Raw genomic sequence first — 16,163 nt, 5'->3', positions numbered from 1 at the left:
CTGGAAAACCTATTTACACATAAACCAAAGCACAATTTGGGATTTTTTTGTGTGTGTGGTGTTTCTTGTTCTGATTAATGCTATTAAGAATGAAATACATTTTAAAGAGAGTAAACATTATAGTATTATAATAAAATTATAGGTTCCATTTGTATGAGTCCTGGATAGATGATGTTGCAATGAATTATTGCCATGATTATGCAATTAGCAGGTTTTACTGTATCATGCAATAATTTAGAAAGTACACTTTCATATTGATCTTTATCTCACATATTCAGTGATTTCTCACTCTATCACCTTCCTTTATTTTTCCCACCCTTTTATGGCACATATATAGATCAGTTCTTTTAATTTTAATTTTGTTTTGTAGATGTAGCATGCTTTCTTTTAGTGAGGTCTGAAAATAGTAATCTCCTGACTGTCATTTAAGAACTGAAAAATACCAGCCACACAATATTAGAGTGCAATGTTCTAGTAGATTTCCAGTGGCTAAGATCTTAATAACAGGAGGTCTAGGTAAAAGGCATGACATACTTTGCTGTGTGAAGTATCTTCCTTGTGGATTGTTCTGCAGGCATGGTAACCTCTGAGATTGCAATCATGGTGTAAGGAGCTCTGGTTATATAAGCATTCAGCACACATGAGAAAGGTGAAATGTAGCAAATTTAAACTATCTGGTAGGCATATTGTAAGGATTTACTTGGTAATGCCTTTGTAATGGTTTATTTGGTATGACAGGCAAAGGAAACAACCTTGTGTTATTAATGCAAATATAATAGTACTTGAGCACTTGTACACCAGTTATGAATGGGAGGAAGGATAATGGATTAGTAATTGGATTTCAGTTTTGCTTGCTGCTGCAAAGTTATAATAGCAGAACCAAAGACCAGAGTTGGGCATAGTTAAAACCTGCTAGCTTTATTGTGTATGCCTTCCCAGAATGGTGGGGCCATGAAAGATTCCATGCTTTAATGGTGGCTATCACTAATTTGAAGTGTACTGTTGTCGAAGGCGGGAAATATTGCTCGCTTTGTGCAGGATTTGAAGTTATAAGAATAGAATTGTATAGATCTGAGATGCTAATCATGCTAACAAAGAATTCAGTATCTGCAAAAAAGGATATTAATTTTAACTCTGCAACTCTGAAAAAGGACCTGCAAAGGCCACAATCTTTCTAGAACATCAGCACCCTGATTTGCTTGTATGGTGTTAGCCACTTTGTCAAGAAATCCTGCTGGCTGTCAGTTCAAATATATTTGTGCAAACCATTAATTCTTTGAGATTTTCTTGGAGGCTTTCAATTCAGAAAGCGTTGCAACCAGAAAAACATTTTTCCATAAATTATTTCTTTCAATCTACCATGTGTAGGAAATAGCACATTGCAAGGTAACTTTTAAAAGCTGTGCTTACAATAGTGCTAACACGAAGTGCTTACAACGTGTAAGAATGCTTTCGTAGCTGATGTAGGCAAATGGTCTTAGAGTGACTTAACTTGCAAGCTCATTAAATCTTATTTTTTTCCCAGTAGAATAGTCCTATTAATTTCTGACTGAATCCCAATACTCTTGTAGGCATCTGTTTGAAAACTCTCTATAGCTTGAATTTATCTTGCCCTTGAGAGAGAAGTTAAATAAGATAAATAAGCTTATTTTTATTGAGACTTCTCTCTTCTTAACTGAATGTGAAGGTTAGAAGAAATTGGGAGAATATATGTCACTCACTCTTCTATTTTATGAATGACCTGCATTTCAGGAAACTCTTCAATGAACCTTCAGACAGAGATATATCTTAGTTTCCCTTAATGTCTCTGCTTCCGCATGTACAGTTTATACTACTTACGTGACTGGTGTGCTTCTAGGCAGCCCCATAGCATTCGTTGATGGTGGAGATGGAAGTGAAGGAAGAACAGCGCTGAGGAAAGCTGCTGGATTCTGAATCCAGCCAGTTGGGGAGACAGGAGCAGGAGTCACACTTTGTGGCTGAAATTGTTTTACACTGGATGTAGACAGTGTTAATGGGACCGTGGTTTCTTTAGGGCTTGGTGAAGACTGTTCACTTTTGCATGTAAATCCTCCTGATGACCTTGATTGTATGGATGGAGGATTTCCTGTGACATTTTCCCTGCTATTTGTTCTTTGAATTCCTTGAGAGACACTGCTGAATATTGTCACCGAGGAGCTAGAAGAGGAAATGATAGGTGGTGTGGTCTGTGATGGTAGGAACTGCTTAGGTCGGGTATAGCTGAATGCTTGCGAAACAGAGGCTTTGCTTTGCTTGTATGTGGTTGAGGTGGACTGTTGATTGAGTGAAGTAGCAGAACTCAGTAAAGCAGTGTTGAATGACGAGTCTCTTGTAGATGTCTGATGCAGTTGCTGTTGCTCAAGCAAGACCTGGTTGTGAAGCTGTTTTAACTGGGTGAGGTCACTGCATATGAAACAAAGATGAGCAAGATTAGTCATGACCCTGGGTGGAAACCTGAACATACTGGCTATGTTTCTGTATGTGAATTGCAAGAGAAAAGACCTATGTCCTATGATAGAATAACAGTTAGAAAAAGTTGCTAAATGACATTCTCTAACAGTATGAGAAGAGCCTTATTGCAAGGTGGCTACTAAACTTTCCTTCCTCCCTGATCATTATCCTAATAAGGAACAAAGTGCTTTGAAAATTTCTTGGCTGAAGATGGTTCTTGCACTTCAACATGTAAAATATAACTTAAGACCTTACCTGAAAATATTTAAGAGCTAGCATTGTTCAGTTCTGCTGTGTATTACTTTAGTATAGCTTTGCTTCTGCTTAAAAAGTAGGACTGGGTTTGTTGGAATGAGAATTTGCAGGCCTGAATGCAGTTATTCACCTCTTGCTCAAGTGAGTTCTGAGAACAGCTTTTTGGCTAATAAGGCTTTGTGATAATCCGCACTGACATTTGATGACAGTTAGTAGTGATCAATTTGAGAGTACTCATGCAGTTGTTATTTCTTAGGTGCTATTTACTGTCTATTGTATTCAAGGCTTTTTTACTTTGCAATTAAGAAAAGAATACTTAACGAAATAATCCACTTGACAATGTAAAATGTATATGGAAATACAGCATATGAAAAATACTCTAGCCTTTCCACTTCCAAACAAAGTCAGAAAGAACTTAAAAGAAAATGATCATGAAATGTGTTGTCCGGTATTGAATAAATACTGTCAAAAAGTGAAAAATATAGATGTAGAAACTAAATGGCACTGCTAAAGTAAGTACATGAAGTTAAATAAACTTCTTTTTATTTAAAGAAATTATTGTTTCTATAATTTACAAAGCAAAAAATAGTGTTAAATTCTGTTTAAGTTTGGAATTTCAAGTTTCCAAAACTAGAAAGAGAACAGAAGTTGTGCAATGCTGACTTTTTGTTTCTTTCTCATGCGTCTAACAAAGGAATGCGTTATGCAGTTTCTGTTTGGTTGGTTGTTTTTTTTTTTCCTGAGAGAAATCATGGTTTATGGAAGCAGTGATGGAAGTTGTGGCCAACATAAACACCGCTTCTTAATCACACTGTATCTCTGCAAGTAAATAGGCTTCAATAATAATGATAATAAAGCTCTGCTCCAGGTTCTTCCTCTACCACATCTTAAGTTATTTTCTCACTTGTAATGTTTCAGTCTATGGAATTACATCCCTGCTTAAAAGCATCAGTGAGTTACTTTATAAAGTCCTTCCCTAGCCTTTAGTTAAAGCTGCTCTCTGTGTAAGAAGTGTGCTCTTTGTGAAGCTAGATTTTGGAGGTTCTTAAAATGCTGAAATGATTCTTAATACACTGCAGTGTACATTCCTGAGATTTTTCTGTAAGAAAATTACACAAATGCTTAGAACTTTCCCTTGGACTCAGTGCACTAATCACGCAGGTGCTTTTTAGTTCAATTGATTTCACATTACCAAACACTAAGTATTTTATCTGTGTTTTGTTTTAATTTTTTTTTTTTAGAAGTTACATTTGTAAGAGATAATCATGAGGCATGGCCTTTAGGACTATGGTTGCTGGATAGTTGCTTGCCCATACTGTGGGCAAGACTGAAAATGAATTCTCTTGGCAAAACTGCATACTTAAAATTGAGTGAGATATATCTGAAAAGCCAGCTTCTATCTTGCCTGCACAGAAGCAATATTGTTATCTGTTGTTTGCAGATAAAAGCAGTGTAGAATTAAATCTTAAAGGGGTGAGTATTTTCTTTAAACTTGGGGAATGCTTTTCTCAAGAGGGATGTACAGAAAAGTCTACCTATTTAGATCATGTTTTCTGAGAGTACAGTTAATTAGACTAGTATTGTGTGATATTGCTTGTTCCATGTTTGAGTCTTGCGCCTTAGTGCAGCAGTCTCTTAGACTATGAATAAACATATGATAATGCAGATACTAAATAACATTAGTGATGCTGCTGAGGCTTAGAATACCTTTTACTTACAGCTTTGGTTTAGCTAGTACTGGAGGGGGTTCCTTGGATGGTGATGTTGGCTCTGGTATTTTCGCTGGCTGTCCATTTATCTTGTCATGAAAATAGCTGGGTCTGGTTTTGTTTGTAGAGCCAAGTCCATCTTCTGGTGGCGATTCACTTCCTTTATCATCTTCAGGCAGCTTGAAGTGCACACGGAGGCCTATCTTGGAACTCGACCTGGGTTCGTTGTGGTTCACAAGAACACCTTCAAGTTTAGGTTTGGGGTTTTCATTTCCTACACGCTGGGAAGGATTATGTGGGGGTGACTGATTTTCAACAGCAACTGAGTTGATTGAGCTCATTGTGTGAAGGGCAGCAGCATTATTACTGTCTTCAGATGCTGAAATAACAAACATCAAACTTGAAGATAAATACAATAAATTATGGTGAAATGAAATTAGAGAATTTGCAATTGGAAAAAGTCACTCTAATGTCTTTGCCAGCTGTTGGAAGGAGTAATTTGACCTTATTCCTTTAACAATGGGCTCCCTTAACAAAGAAATACTGGAAAGGGGGAAGAAGCAGGAGGAGCTGCCAGAGCCCTTGTTTGGAGGATCCAGTAGAGTTCTACAGCCACATTCCTGTGATTTCCACCAGTGTATGATAAAATATAAACTTTATTTTCAACAGGATTCTCTAACTCATTAGTTGTGAGGATTATTTTCACAGGCCTTGAGCTGAATTAGAGTCAAGTGTGCTGTGTTTATTTTGTGCTGGTTCTTTGCTTGCCTATCTGCTTAGTGCCTTGACAGCATGAATCCTGTTGGCAGTATAAAAGAATCTGTTTGGAAATTTTCTCGTTTGGCTCAGGGTTAAAGGACATTTGAAACAGCCAATTAGACAGCCCTTCAGATTCCAGAAATGGCTGTTGCACAGATCTTAATGTAAGCAAGAGCCCTGTTGTGGGAAGGGTGGTGGGGAATTCATTCCCCAACAATCCTATTTCCTCACATTTCTAACTGGGGAAAGACTTCGAAAAAAAGACGTAGCATTCTGTATTTCTGACACAGATATGCTCCTTGGATCACACAGTGCAACAGTGTGCCCTGCTTGTATTTAATAGCAAGCAAAGGACTAAAGCAATCTCTTACCTTTGACAGTTAGCTGAGCTATACTAGATACTGTGCCATACTTATTGCTTGCAGTACAGGTGAAACTGCCAGAATCTTCTGAAAATACTTCAGCAATAACCAGAGTACAAATTTCCTCTGCAAAACATTGGAGCAGTATTATTACTTGTAGTAAGCATACATTGAACAAACACAAGGCTTTGACTACCACAGGGGACACTGTAATAAGGTTTTTCACCTTGTTCAGTTTAATTTTTTTTAATCTTTATTATCAGTTTTGGCAGCCCTTGTGTGCAGCAGCTGTTATCAGCATTGTCTGCAGCAACTGGTACACTCTGTGCTCCAGCATGCCCAATAAAAGTGGAGAACAGGTGGCAGCAGTGTTTGGGAAACATTGGAGAATGTCCTCCTAATCATGTGAAGTAGACTTTCTTCTTCTCTGAGAAGAACTTAAAACTGAATTTGGAGAAATATCACGCACTCTGTTCACAAGTCACTTATATATATTTATATTATATATATATATATTTATTACTTATATTTATACTTGCAAAATGAAAGATTAACTGGGAAAATTCAAGTAGAGTCACTCTGAGATGAAGAAAGGCAAGACATGCTTTATGGCCAGCATTTTTCAGAAGTACTAGTGAAGACTTGCAGGTAGAGGCGATTGTGCTAATTGTGCTTTTAGAAAGTTGCTTTCCTCTTTTCTGTGAAGAAATCTCTTGTGGGTGTGAAAAATGTGAGTGCAAAATTTTGTTGCAAAAATCAAATTACATTCTGAATACTCAATTGGGGATTACTGCCTGAGCAGTATCTGACATCTGGGCAGCAGTACCAGCTGCTAAATACTGGTGATTTAGCACGGTGATATAAATGAAATATAAATGAACTGGATGATCTCCAGAGGCCTCTTTCAAGACCTGATTCTCTGATTTTACGTCTTCAGATAGCTGGAAAGAGGAGGGAGAGTAGCATCTAAAGGGTGCCAAAACATGGGCTGATAGCATTTTGTCTTTAATTGGTGACTACTTTGTTACAATTTTGCAATAAATGTTCCTTAAGCTTCACAGGATTAATATTTTTGAGTATTTCATTGAAGACTGTACCACACTTAAATGTGATTTTCATGTTATTCCCTAAGGAGAATCTAGTAGCAGAAAAGAGGTTATCTGCTAACAACTATAGAGGAATAATAGTTCATTCTAGTAGTAGGATTATAAGAACTAGTTTAAGGCATTACAGTATCTAGTTTATAGTACTTGGATTTGCCAACCACTGCATGCATGGAAATCCAGATTCCTTCTGAATGAGCAGCAGGTGATGAGGCAGTGACAACTGCACCCAACTGGTTACCCACTAAAAACTGCTTCACATTACTCAGCAGTGATGCCAATGGACGGTAAAGGAATGGCATTGGTAGGTTCTGGTAGAAGCTCAATTTATTCGTTCCTAAATTCAAGAGGCACAGACATTGCAGAGAGAGGGATAATCCCATAAATTTCACAAGAGTCTATTTCAAGACATTTCTGGGGGTAAGAAAGTCTTCTAATATGGCAAGGGGGAAAGTTACTCAAGTCTGTATTCCATGATTGGTAATTTTCTTTGTCTCAAGAGGGGGCTACTTTATTTTTAATAGTGAAAAACATAACAGAGAAGGTGACTATTTTATAGATCAGTAACCAAAATCTATAAGACTCTTTTGCTCAAATGAAGCAGAGTATTTTGTTCTGCTCTGACCCTTAAAGTGAGCAAATCCAGTCACTTTTTTAGGATTTGCTGATATCAGGGGTGGAACACCTGATGTGATACTCTCGTATTACAGTGGTAGGGAGAAAAGGGAATGGCTGACATGGCTAAACATCTGATGCAATATCCCCAACTGGTGAAGCAGATAAAAATAGCTCAGTCCTACATCATTTGGTGTACTTCTGAACCTCAGATGTAGGGGAACCTCATACATTAATGTTGGTAATCCTCAGCATGTAAATGTGTAATGGTTAGGTCCTAAGACAGAAAACCGGGTCAAACCAGAATGGAAACATTATTTTCTTCAAAAGTGGTGTAATTAATTCGAGTTGTATGCTTATAGAATATTCTATAGTTAAATATATCTCACTAATAGCTGTAGGAAGTGAGTAAATTAAGAAACTGCTTTAAATTATATAGTTTAAATAATTACTATTTTGTGAGGTTAAATCACTGTAGTGGTTTAATAAAGTGTAAGCTTTTTGGTGATACTCACCTGGTTCGGCCATAGATCGTGGCTCTAAAGGGAAGAGAAACAGAATTAGTGCATCAAATATATTTACTTTGTCCAATATATTCTTTTTCTTGAACACTAACTATACAGCCTGATCTTCTCAGTATGATACAGTATTCCTTTTGGAGCAATGTTCTGTTTAGAGGGTGGCAGAGACAGTTAAGCCTTGTACTCAATGGTGTGTCAAATCCATGGAACCTTATGAGCACCTACGAACAGAAAGTAAATTCTGCTAGAAGGAGATTTTTGCAGTCTTAGTTTTACTTCAGTGTGTGTTCTGAAGATGATTTCTGAAGCTATTACACACATGAAATCACGTTATTATAAGAAAGCCTTTTATTTAAGTTTGATTTAGTGTGATATTTATAGATTTTTCTACTGAGCTTTAGCAATTTCAACATTCTAATGATGCATGTGAAAACCAGAGACATTTCAGCTGTATTAGAAAAGGGAAATAGAAATGTATGTTCACAACCTATCATGTATTATGTGCAAGCATGTTTGTGTGAGAATGCTAATGTGTACATCACATTACTGCTCTGGAGAAGTAACCAATCCCCTGTCTGCAAGCACTAGTGTAGTGGCACTTAAGTAAAAGATGAGGCACTTCATAGGCAATAGAACTCTATATAAACTGTGCAGAAAAAAGAAGAAACAGCGGAATTAAGGCTGAGTTAGAAAAGGACACTGAAGTATAAAGGAGATTAAAGCAGAAGGCAAAACAATGCAGTAGTTTAGGGAACCTGAGACAAATGCTACCTGTCAGTGAGCTGTTCAATTCATCCACAGTTTTGGCTTCTGGGACACATATTTATTGCTTTAAGTATGGCTTATGTGGCTCTTAACATTGTAATAAGAAACCCAGTGTTACTAACTATGTTAGTAGTTTTGTTGCTTGCCTGGAAGAAACCTACTTTTCTGTAAGATCCGAAAATCTGGAGAATCTTCTATCAGTGTTCCTTCTCTGTACCATTCAACCTTTGTGGAAGGCGATCCTTTCACCCGACATTCAAAAACTACAAGCTGCCCCTCAGAAGCTGAAATATCCTGTAGCATCTGACAAAGAAAATGAATACACACAGTCAGTAAATGTTTCATTGGACTGGAAGTGCAGTGTTTGAGGCACAGACTCAGATATAAATGATCCAAATAGTTGATTATTAGTTCTCACATCCCTTCTATACCTTCACAAGTTTTTGTTTTCTAACTTTCCCATCCGCCCTTACAACTTTCCCAACCACCTTTACATGTCAACAAAGCATTCTACAAACACTTTTCAACTGTCCATGCAGGCACATATCAAATCAGAACTGTGAGTCCCTTCTTCTCCTTCCAGTGGTGTCCTTGGTTCTCACGCTGTTTATCTTGCTCCACAGCTGCAGCTCTGAACAGCTTTTCTCGTATTCCCACATAGAAGTAATACTGATTTTAGTAAGGTTTTGTAAAGTTACTTGAGTGCTTGAATGGCTTAAGAAATGCATAATTCCCGTATTTCCTTTTGCAGCTGGAAAGTTTTCTCTCTATACAATTAATTTATCTCTTAATGAAATATGTCATGAAACAAGTTACCTTTGTAAATACAGGAGCAGCAACTATAGGTCTTCCATCCAATCCTTGCAAATAGTTAGTGGGGCTTTCAGCCTGTAGATTGCAAAAAATCACACAATGTTCAGGTAAAAAGAGGATATTTTTCCATGTGTAGGAGAGATGTGATACATCCTTTGCAATCTAATTAAATAATTTGAAAACTGAAAGGCTTGGGCACCTCCCACCCTGCCCTTGAATTTTAAATGAGGAGGGCTTCCTGTAAAAAAATTTATTATAGTTTAAATAACTTCTGGTGCTGAATAGTGAAAAATACATCAATTTTAAAAAGCATAGCTATTATAACGTCCTAGGTGAGAGAATTATTCACAGAAAATATAGGTTCTGAAAGGAAGAGGATACTTAAGTGAGTGTCAGTTTGCAAGGCAGATATTGTATGGTCACTGAGGAGTATAAAATGTGCTTTATGATCATGGAATGATACAAAATTGATTCTGGTGAATAAAGTTCACAGCAAAATATACAATGCAGTGAATAAATGTTTCTCCGTTGTTGACTATTGGAAAACTTAGTTATATAACTTGATTAGTAGAATTGCTCTTATTAATTGAAATAGGAGTTGCCCTAGAACACTGGAATTAGGGATTCAGCATCTCAAGGGAACACAGCCAAATTTTAAGCGTGGTGTCTTAAAGGTCAGGCATCTTGAATGTGATAGTAAGTAAAAAATTATCATCTCTAAAACTTAGGATATCTCTGTCAAAATGCATTACAAAGGTTTAGTTCTGTTTGCTCTGTAGTCGAAAGTAAAACCACACTGCTTCATTTGTTCCATCTCTTTTTACTGGTTGCCACCTATTCCTAGGCTGCAAACATTGCAAAGGCAGCGCAGAGGGAAATTCTCATTAACTTTTCAACAACTTCCAAATAAGTTTCATTTTAAATAAATATCACCGTTCTTTCCTATTAAGGAAGAAATCAGTTATGATTATTCTGATAGCTTGGAATGAAAAGGTCCAGAACTGTATGCGAACATTAATGAGAAACTGCTGTAGGAGAGGGAGAGGAAAAAGTTATAGGTTGCTGGTATTGAATGTGATCAAGTCAGTCTGCAATGTGAAGATGCCAGTGAGCTGACTTGTGCTTCCAAGTGCCCTTCATGGCACGCAGTTTCTGACCTGCTGGAGTGCACACAGGCTTTTGCCGCTGGCTGAGCCAGCAGCAGCTGCTCCTTCTGCTCACTGCTGCAGAGATGCCTGTACCCAGGCATGAAAGGTTCCCTTCCATTTGCCAGGTGGTAAAGGTTAGCTGGCAGCCTGGATATCTCATCTGCATATGCAATTACTGTATGACTGTAAGGTTCGAAGCTGAAGTACAACAGCAAAGTAAAAACTAGAAAATGTTGGGGTTCTGAGTCTCTGGCTGTGGATTAAACACCATTTTAAGAGTTTGCTTTTGATTCTTGAAACAAAACATATTGTCTCCCCTACCTGTTTAACTGGCGTAGACACGGACTGGACAGGTACAGACACAGGCTGAACCACAGTTGATGGTGCACTGGAAGTTTCTTGAGGCTTGGTTGCAGCTTTGGTAGCAGGAGCTGCTACTTTCAAGGAGGTGTCAGCTGGCTTTAGGTTGCTGCGTAATATTAACCAGAAAGAAATTCTTTAACTGGAAGCTAGAGCTACATGTATTTCCTTTGGTTATGTCTGTACCAGCTACATGTCAACCCTGATATCTCTTGTAAGGTTGATTTCTGGTATGTACAACCAGGTAAACTTAAATTTGTAAGAATCAGCCTGTGTATCTTGACACTTTAATCACTCATCTTGCTCAGATACCCCCACGTGTAATAAAATGGCCTGGGTTAACCCAGCTGTAGCTTTAAAACTGCTATTATCAGCTCTGAGTAGCATGAAAGGGTGATGGCAGTTGCTCTTGCAGTTTTCACTGAGCTTGTCTGCAGATCTGGGCTCATCTGGTAATGGAAATTCTGTGGTCCACTTAGATACAGTTTCAGTAATTCCCTGGTGAAAAGTTTAAAAACAAAAAACAAACAAAGAAGAGAGAGGTGTGTTTTCTGACCAATGTATCATTCAGGGTCACTGCACATGTTGACAACTATTCGTTTCTTCTGTTTGTTCCTATATGGAAGTAAAAATTTTGACTTTTTGTTTTTCCCTGGAAGTAAAATGATGCAGAGAAATAGGAGATATAAAAAAAGACCCTCCTAGTGAGACATGTGCCAGCTAGTCTGGAATGTATCCCAAATCCCTCCAGGAAAGCCAGTCTTCAAATCTCAGGAGATAGTCTGAAATATTGTAGGCATTCAAATACATCTGATAAGAGCTGGAAACTAAGGAAAACATAAAAAGGACACATTGATTATACCTATGCCTAATCTTTCAGAATTCTACTGTTTGAGGACATCCAGCTACAGTGTCAGAACAGCACTCTTGTTTTTCCCTGAGGAATAAAGAATGCGATACATTACTTCAAAATGTAGTGATGTTAGCAGACTTGAGATGCTGTCAAGTAATCAGGATAATGATCAGAATTAGGATAAGGATCGGTACTACATGAATCACTAATGAGTTGACTGAGGAAAAACTGCTTTTCTTGAGACACTTGGAAAGTTCTGAGCTAGAACAGCAGAAAAAGTGCTTGATCCTGTGAGATATTCTTCTTGATTGCAAGTTTTGTATGAAATCTTTAAACTTATCACAGTCCATAAATCCATCCAATCTGGTACATTTTGACTTTGAGGTAAAAATCACCTAAGACAAGATTTGCTTTAAGTCAGCCTGAAGTAATTCAGTCATACTGCAACATTTTGTATTTGTGATGTAAAGAAAACAGTGTATTCTTGACAAATTATGGGGAAAAAACGAGTGTATAAGTGTATCCAATTAAGGTTTGCTTTTTAGAAAACACTGGTTGCATTTCATATTGAATTAGTGTATAGACAGGTGTTGAAATTAGTGACTATTTTGGCTTTTGACCTTTCTGATTCCATTTCCAGTTAACAGAAAAACTTTGTTTGAAAGACTAATGGCACCAGATCAGATTCTAAATACACAGGGAATGGATTTTGTTTAGGAAAAATAAAACAGTTTCCCAGATTTTAGATTACATCTGACACCAAACAAAGCCCAAGGAAAAGCCTGGAAGTTGCAAAGCATGAATGGAAATATCTACACTTGTGGGTTTTTTAGCTGTAAAAAATTAAGTATAACTAATTTTAAACTTACTGATCCATTTCGTCTTTAATAGTTTCACCTTCAGAGTCAGAAGAAGAGGCTCCTATGAAAGGACAAAATAAAGATAAAACATTTAGTTATGTGGTATTTAGATAAAGTTCTCCAAGAATTATACAAACCAGTATTAAGAATTCCTCTAGAGCATTTAAAGAATGCTGTATCAGTACTTATTATGAGGGTATGCCAAAATACAAGATCATGTTGCAGTGAAAGTGAACCATGCTGTTCATTACATACTGTGCAAGCTGCAGAACTGCTGTTGACATAAGACAGATTTAGAATAAGGATCAATTGAAATAGGCAAGGCAGCATCTGTGTGTGAATGCATACCTGAGTATTCCTCAGGTTCTATTTAAAAAGCCACTGCTATGATTGGTCTTTTTATTTGATCCACAATGGCAATTGGAGTTTCCTTTCTCAAGCACCTGTTAGAAGGAGGGGGGAAAAAAGGACACCTGGGATCATAGCTATTATTCATTCACTGGTGCCTTGTAATGCTGTTTAGAGAAGACATCAGCATGGTTTACTAACAGTCTGGAGACATTTTACACTTAAATTTAGCCTTCACTGTCTTTGGAATTGTTATTTTCTCTGTGGCTTCTGCTAATGAGCACCTCCATCTGCCACGTCTTCCACCCAGCATCCACTGAGTTAGGTAAAAGCAGGCCTTGGCACCAGTGTTAAGGACTGAGAAGTGCCTGCCAAGCACAGACATCTCTCTTTAATGTCAGGGGCAGTGCTGATACTAAAAAAGGATTCGTCCTTTCACTGTCAGATTAGAGAGGTGAAGGAAGAATAGTGATAGAGCCAAAGTACTCTTGTATTAAGTGGGGTAGGTGCTTTAAGTTATGAATGTTCACACTGTTGTCAGTGATGTTACTCATACTAATTGATTTCTGTCTGAGAAACACAAACACACACAAAAAAAAAAAGAAGGAAAAAGGAAAATTTTACATGCTTATTTTAGATATGTAATCCTCTTAATGTGGTGATGGATACAGTCGAAAACCTTACCAAAAAAAGTGTTATTAAGAACTAACATACAGACCTTTCTTAGGAAAAGTAGGAGAAAATGCTAGGTAGAAAAAGGAGGGGAGAAAAAAAAAACTTAAATCTACAGATACATGTTTTGTTTAAGCATCTATTGTGCAAGTAAAAGGTCCAGTTGCTGCTATGTGCTTTTCATTTTGGTTACAACATCCCAATAGTGGGTTAGAATTGAGCTACTTGAAAACTTTTCTTGTGGAAAAAGACCAGTTCTGACAAGAGCTACCCTATATTCAATTTACAATAACGACTCCAGGGAAAAGGGGCTGATAAGAATTAGACGCAAAATTGAGCGTCTAATTCTTTAGAATTTAGAGAGTAACCACATGCAAAAATCCTCTGTTGGTTTTGGAATTTCTCTGTTTTTGAATTTTGATCTTGCAATGAAATACGTAAAATCTCTGGGAACAAACATAATAAAATTATAGGTAAAGAGCTATCAATTATATGAAAAAATGTTTTACAGAGACATTATGTTAGTGGTGACTGAAATGATTTCTATGTATTTTTGTGAAAAATCTCATAAGTGCATAACATACAAAATGTATAATTGCATCTTAATCCTGTGTTACTTATTTCAGCAACCAATTTCTGCAACAGTCTATAATGTTACCTTCTATGTAAATCTCTGCAGATGTGGAGTCTGTTCCATAGATGTTTGAAGCAAAGCACGAGTAACGTCCTGTATCCTCCTCAAAAGCTTCAACAATAACCAGTGAGTGTCGATCACCAGTCTGGGTAATCTGAATGTCTGGTGAATTTTCAAGCTCCTTGCCCTCACAGTACCACCTGCGAGGTAAAAAATATTTGGTTTTATAGGTAAAAGCTACTTGACAACATTGGAAGTCTTCCTGATGATAAAATGGGTGGTTTTTAGCCTGATGGTTACAGCAGAATGCTGCAGGCAAGCTGAATCAACAGTCATAGGAATAAAATATTAATGGTTTTCACAAAATTCAGGTACAGCAAATAATAGAGCTGCTTTCTTTGCAGTATTTTAAACATAGTAACAAAAAACATAGTTTATATAGGGTAAGCATAGTTTATATAGGGTATGAATTTTTCCTAATTTATAGAATTCAGTAGTAGGGTAGAAGAAAAGGAAGCTATGAGGTTGGAATGCTATCAGTATAGCTATTAATTATCTTGATATGGATTCAGATCTGTGTTGTAGCTTAAAGTATAGCGAAAACCAAACCAATCTTTAAAGAAACAAATTTCCTTCAAATTTGTGATTCCAAAGTTCATGTTGATTCAGAACTTGACTTTACTGAAAATTTCATATTATTCTTCATTATGACAGATAGCTAAGAAAATATGCTTTTAATACAAAAGCACACAAATATGGAAAGTGATCTATTAAAATATGGAGGTACCTCCTTACAGGGCAACAGCCAGTAAGAAATCTGGATCCTGAATTTTTTTCTGCGTGATATTTTTGCATTTCTCTTTGAAACCCAGTTAGGTATTCCCAAGTGTTTTGACTCCTTTAGAGACTTCATGTTTTCATTTAAGACTTTCCTAAGTGCTCTTAACTCCCTCAGTTTTCAGGAGGGTTGTGTCAGCAAATGCAGGAATCCAAGGAAAAGGAAAAGCAGCACCTGAACAGGCATCTCATTGAGATGTGTTAATGACAGAAACCATCAGCTGAACTGTTAACAACTAGTAGCAGGGGAGAACAGTCCTGATTTATTATTGCTTGATAAAATGGAAAATACACAACAAAAGGAGAAAAAGCATGTGGGTTTGCAGAAACAGACTCAAATTTTAAAGGACAACCTAGGTTTTATAGAAAAGGTGTAGTATTACATACAGAAATCCAAAGTTAAAAGGTTGGGATAACATTCAGAAATCCCCTGTTTTAGAATAACTGGCTAAATTTAAAAAGCCTCACTGAGTTGCTATCAAAGCAGTGAGAAATGCATTTACTAAATAGGATTTGTTGAGGAAAGACTAAGGACAGAATTTTGATTACTATATTCAAGCTCATACTGTAAATTGTTTTGGTACGGTTTCCCCTTAGATTTGTGTTTTTTATATATATATGTTTAACCAGTTAGTTGCATCCATCTCTTGGAAACAACTTTTTACAATAGTTTGTGATGCAAATTCTGCATGAAGAAAATCCCAAATGAATATGCTGGGGATAAAAGAAGGTGGCTATAAGGAAGTCCATACTGTGGAAAACCAGAACTTATTAGAAACATGTTTTACAATTGGAAAAAGGAGCCTCGAAAGGACTGTGAGGTATAAAGGAGTACAGAGATGGAACTTAAATACTTAATACTGTACGATCCATGCACCATCAATATCAGCTGCTAAACATGGCTTTCTTAAAGCAGGCAGGGTATTCCCCAGTCCACCTCAAGTTGCATGTTACTGTAATCTGTAGCTGTACAGTTCACTGACAGCCTGGAAACTGTACACGTCTGCCTGTTATGATGGGAATCTCCCACACTGTAGAATGAATTGAATTGCTTAACATAATTTCCCCTTTTAGAAA

General features: G+C 37.0%; 1 protein-coding gene across 4 annotated transcripts in view; it reads right to left on the bottom strand.

Annotated features, from left to right (window-relative positions):
• MYPN (myopalladin) overlaps positions 1–16,163 on the bottom strand; it is a 65,078-nt gene that overhangs the window by 18,923 nt on the left and 29,992 nt on the right. For 3 of the 4 annotated variants that reach the window (XM_015866466.2, XM_015866465.2, XM_015866467.2), the window contains exons 3-12: positions 14,274–14,449; positions 13,662–13,688; positions 12,605–12,656; positions 10,844–10,991; positions 9,378–9,449; positions 8,723–8,864; positions 7,791–7,814; positions 5,567–5,683; positions 4,446–4,815; positions 1,840–2,424 (exon numbers count right to left, since the gene is read on the bottom strand). In XM_015866466.2, coding sequence (XP_015721952.1) covers positions 1,840–2,424; positions 4,446–4,815; positions 5,567–5,683; positions 7,791–7,814; positions 8,723–8,864; positions 9,378–9,449; positions 10,844–10,991; positions 12,605–12,656; positions 13,662–13,688; positions 14,274–14,449 — 1,713 coding nt within the window. The remainder of the gene's footprint in view (positions 1–1,839; positions 2,425–4,445; positions 4,816–5,566; positions 5,684–7,790; positions 7,815–8,722; positions 8,865–9,377; positions 9,450–10,843; positions 10,992–12,604; positions 12,657–13,661; positions 13,689–14,273; positions 14,450–16,163) is intronic. The other variant, XM_015866468.2, reaches the window with a different exon arrangement.

This window comes from Coturnix japonica, chromosome 6, assembly GCF_001577835.2.
Source record: "Coturnix japonica isolate 7356 chromosome 6, Coturnix japonica 2.1, whole genome shotgun sequence".
NCBI lineage: Eukaryota > Metazoa > Chordata > Aves > Galliformes > Phasianidae > Coturnix > Coturnix japonica.
This window is presented reverse-complemented; position numbering and strand designations above follow the sequence as displayed.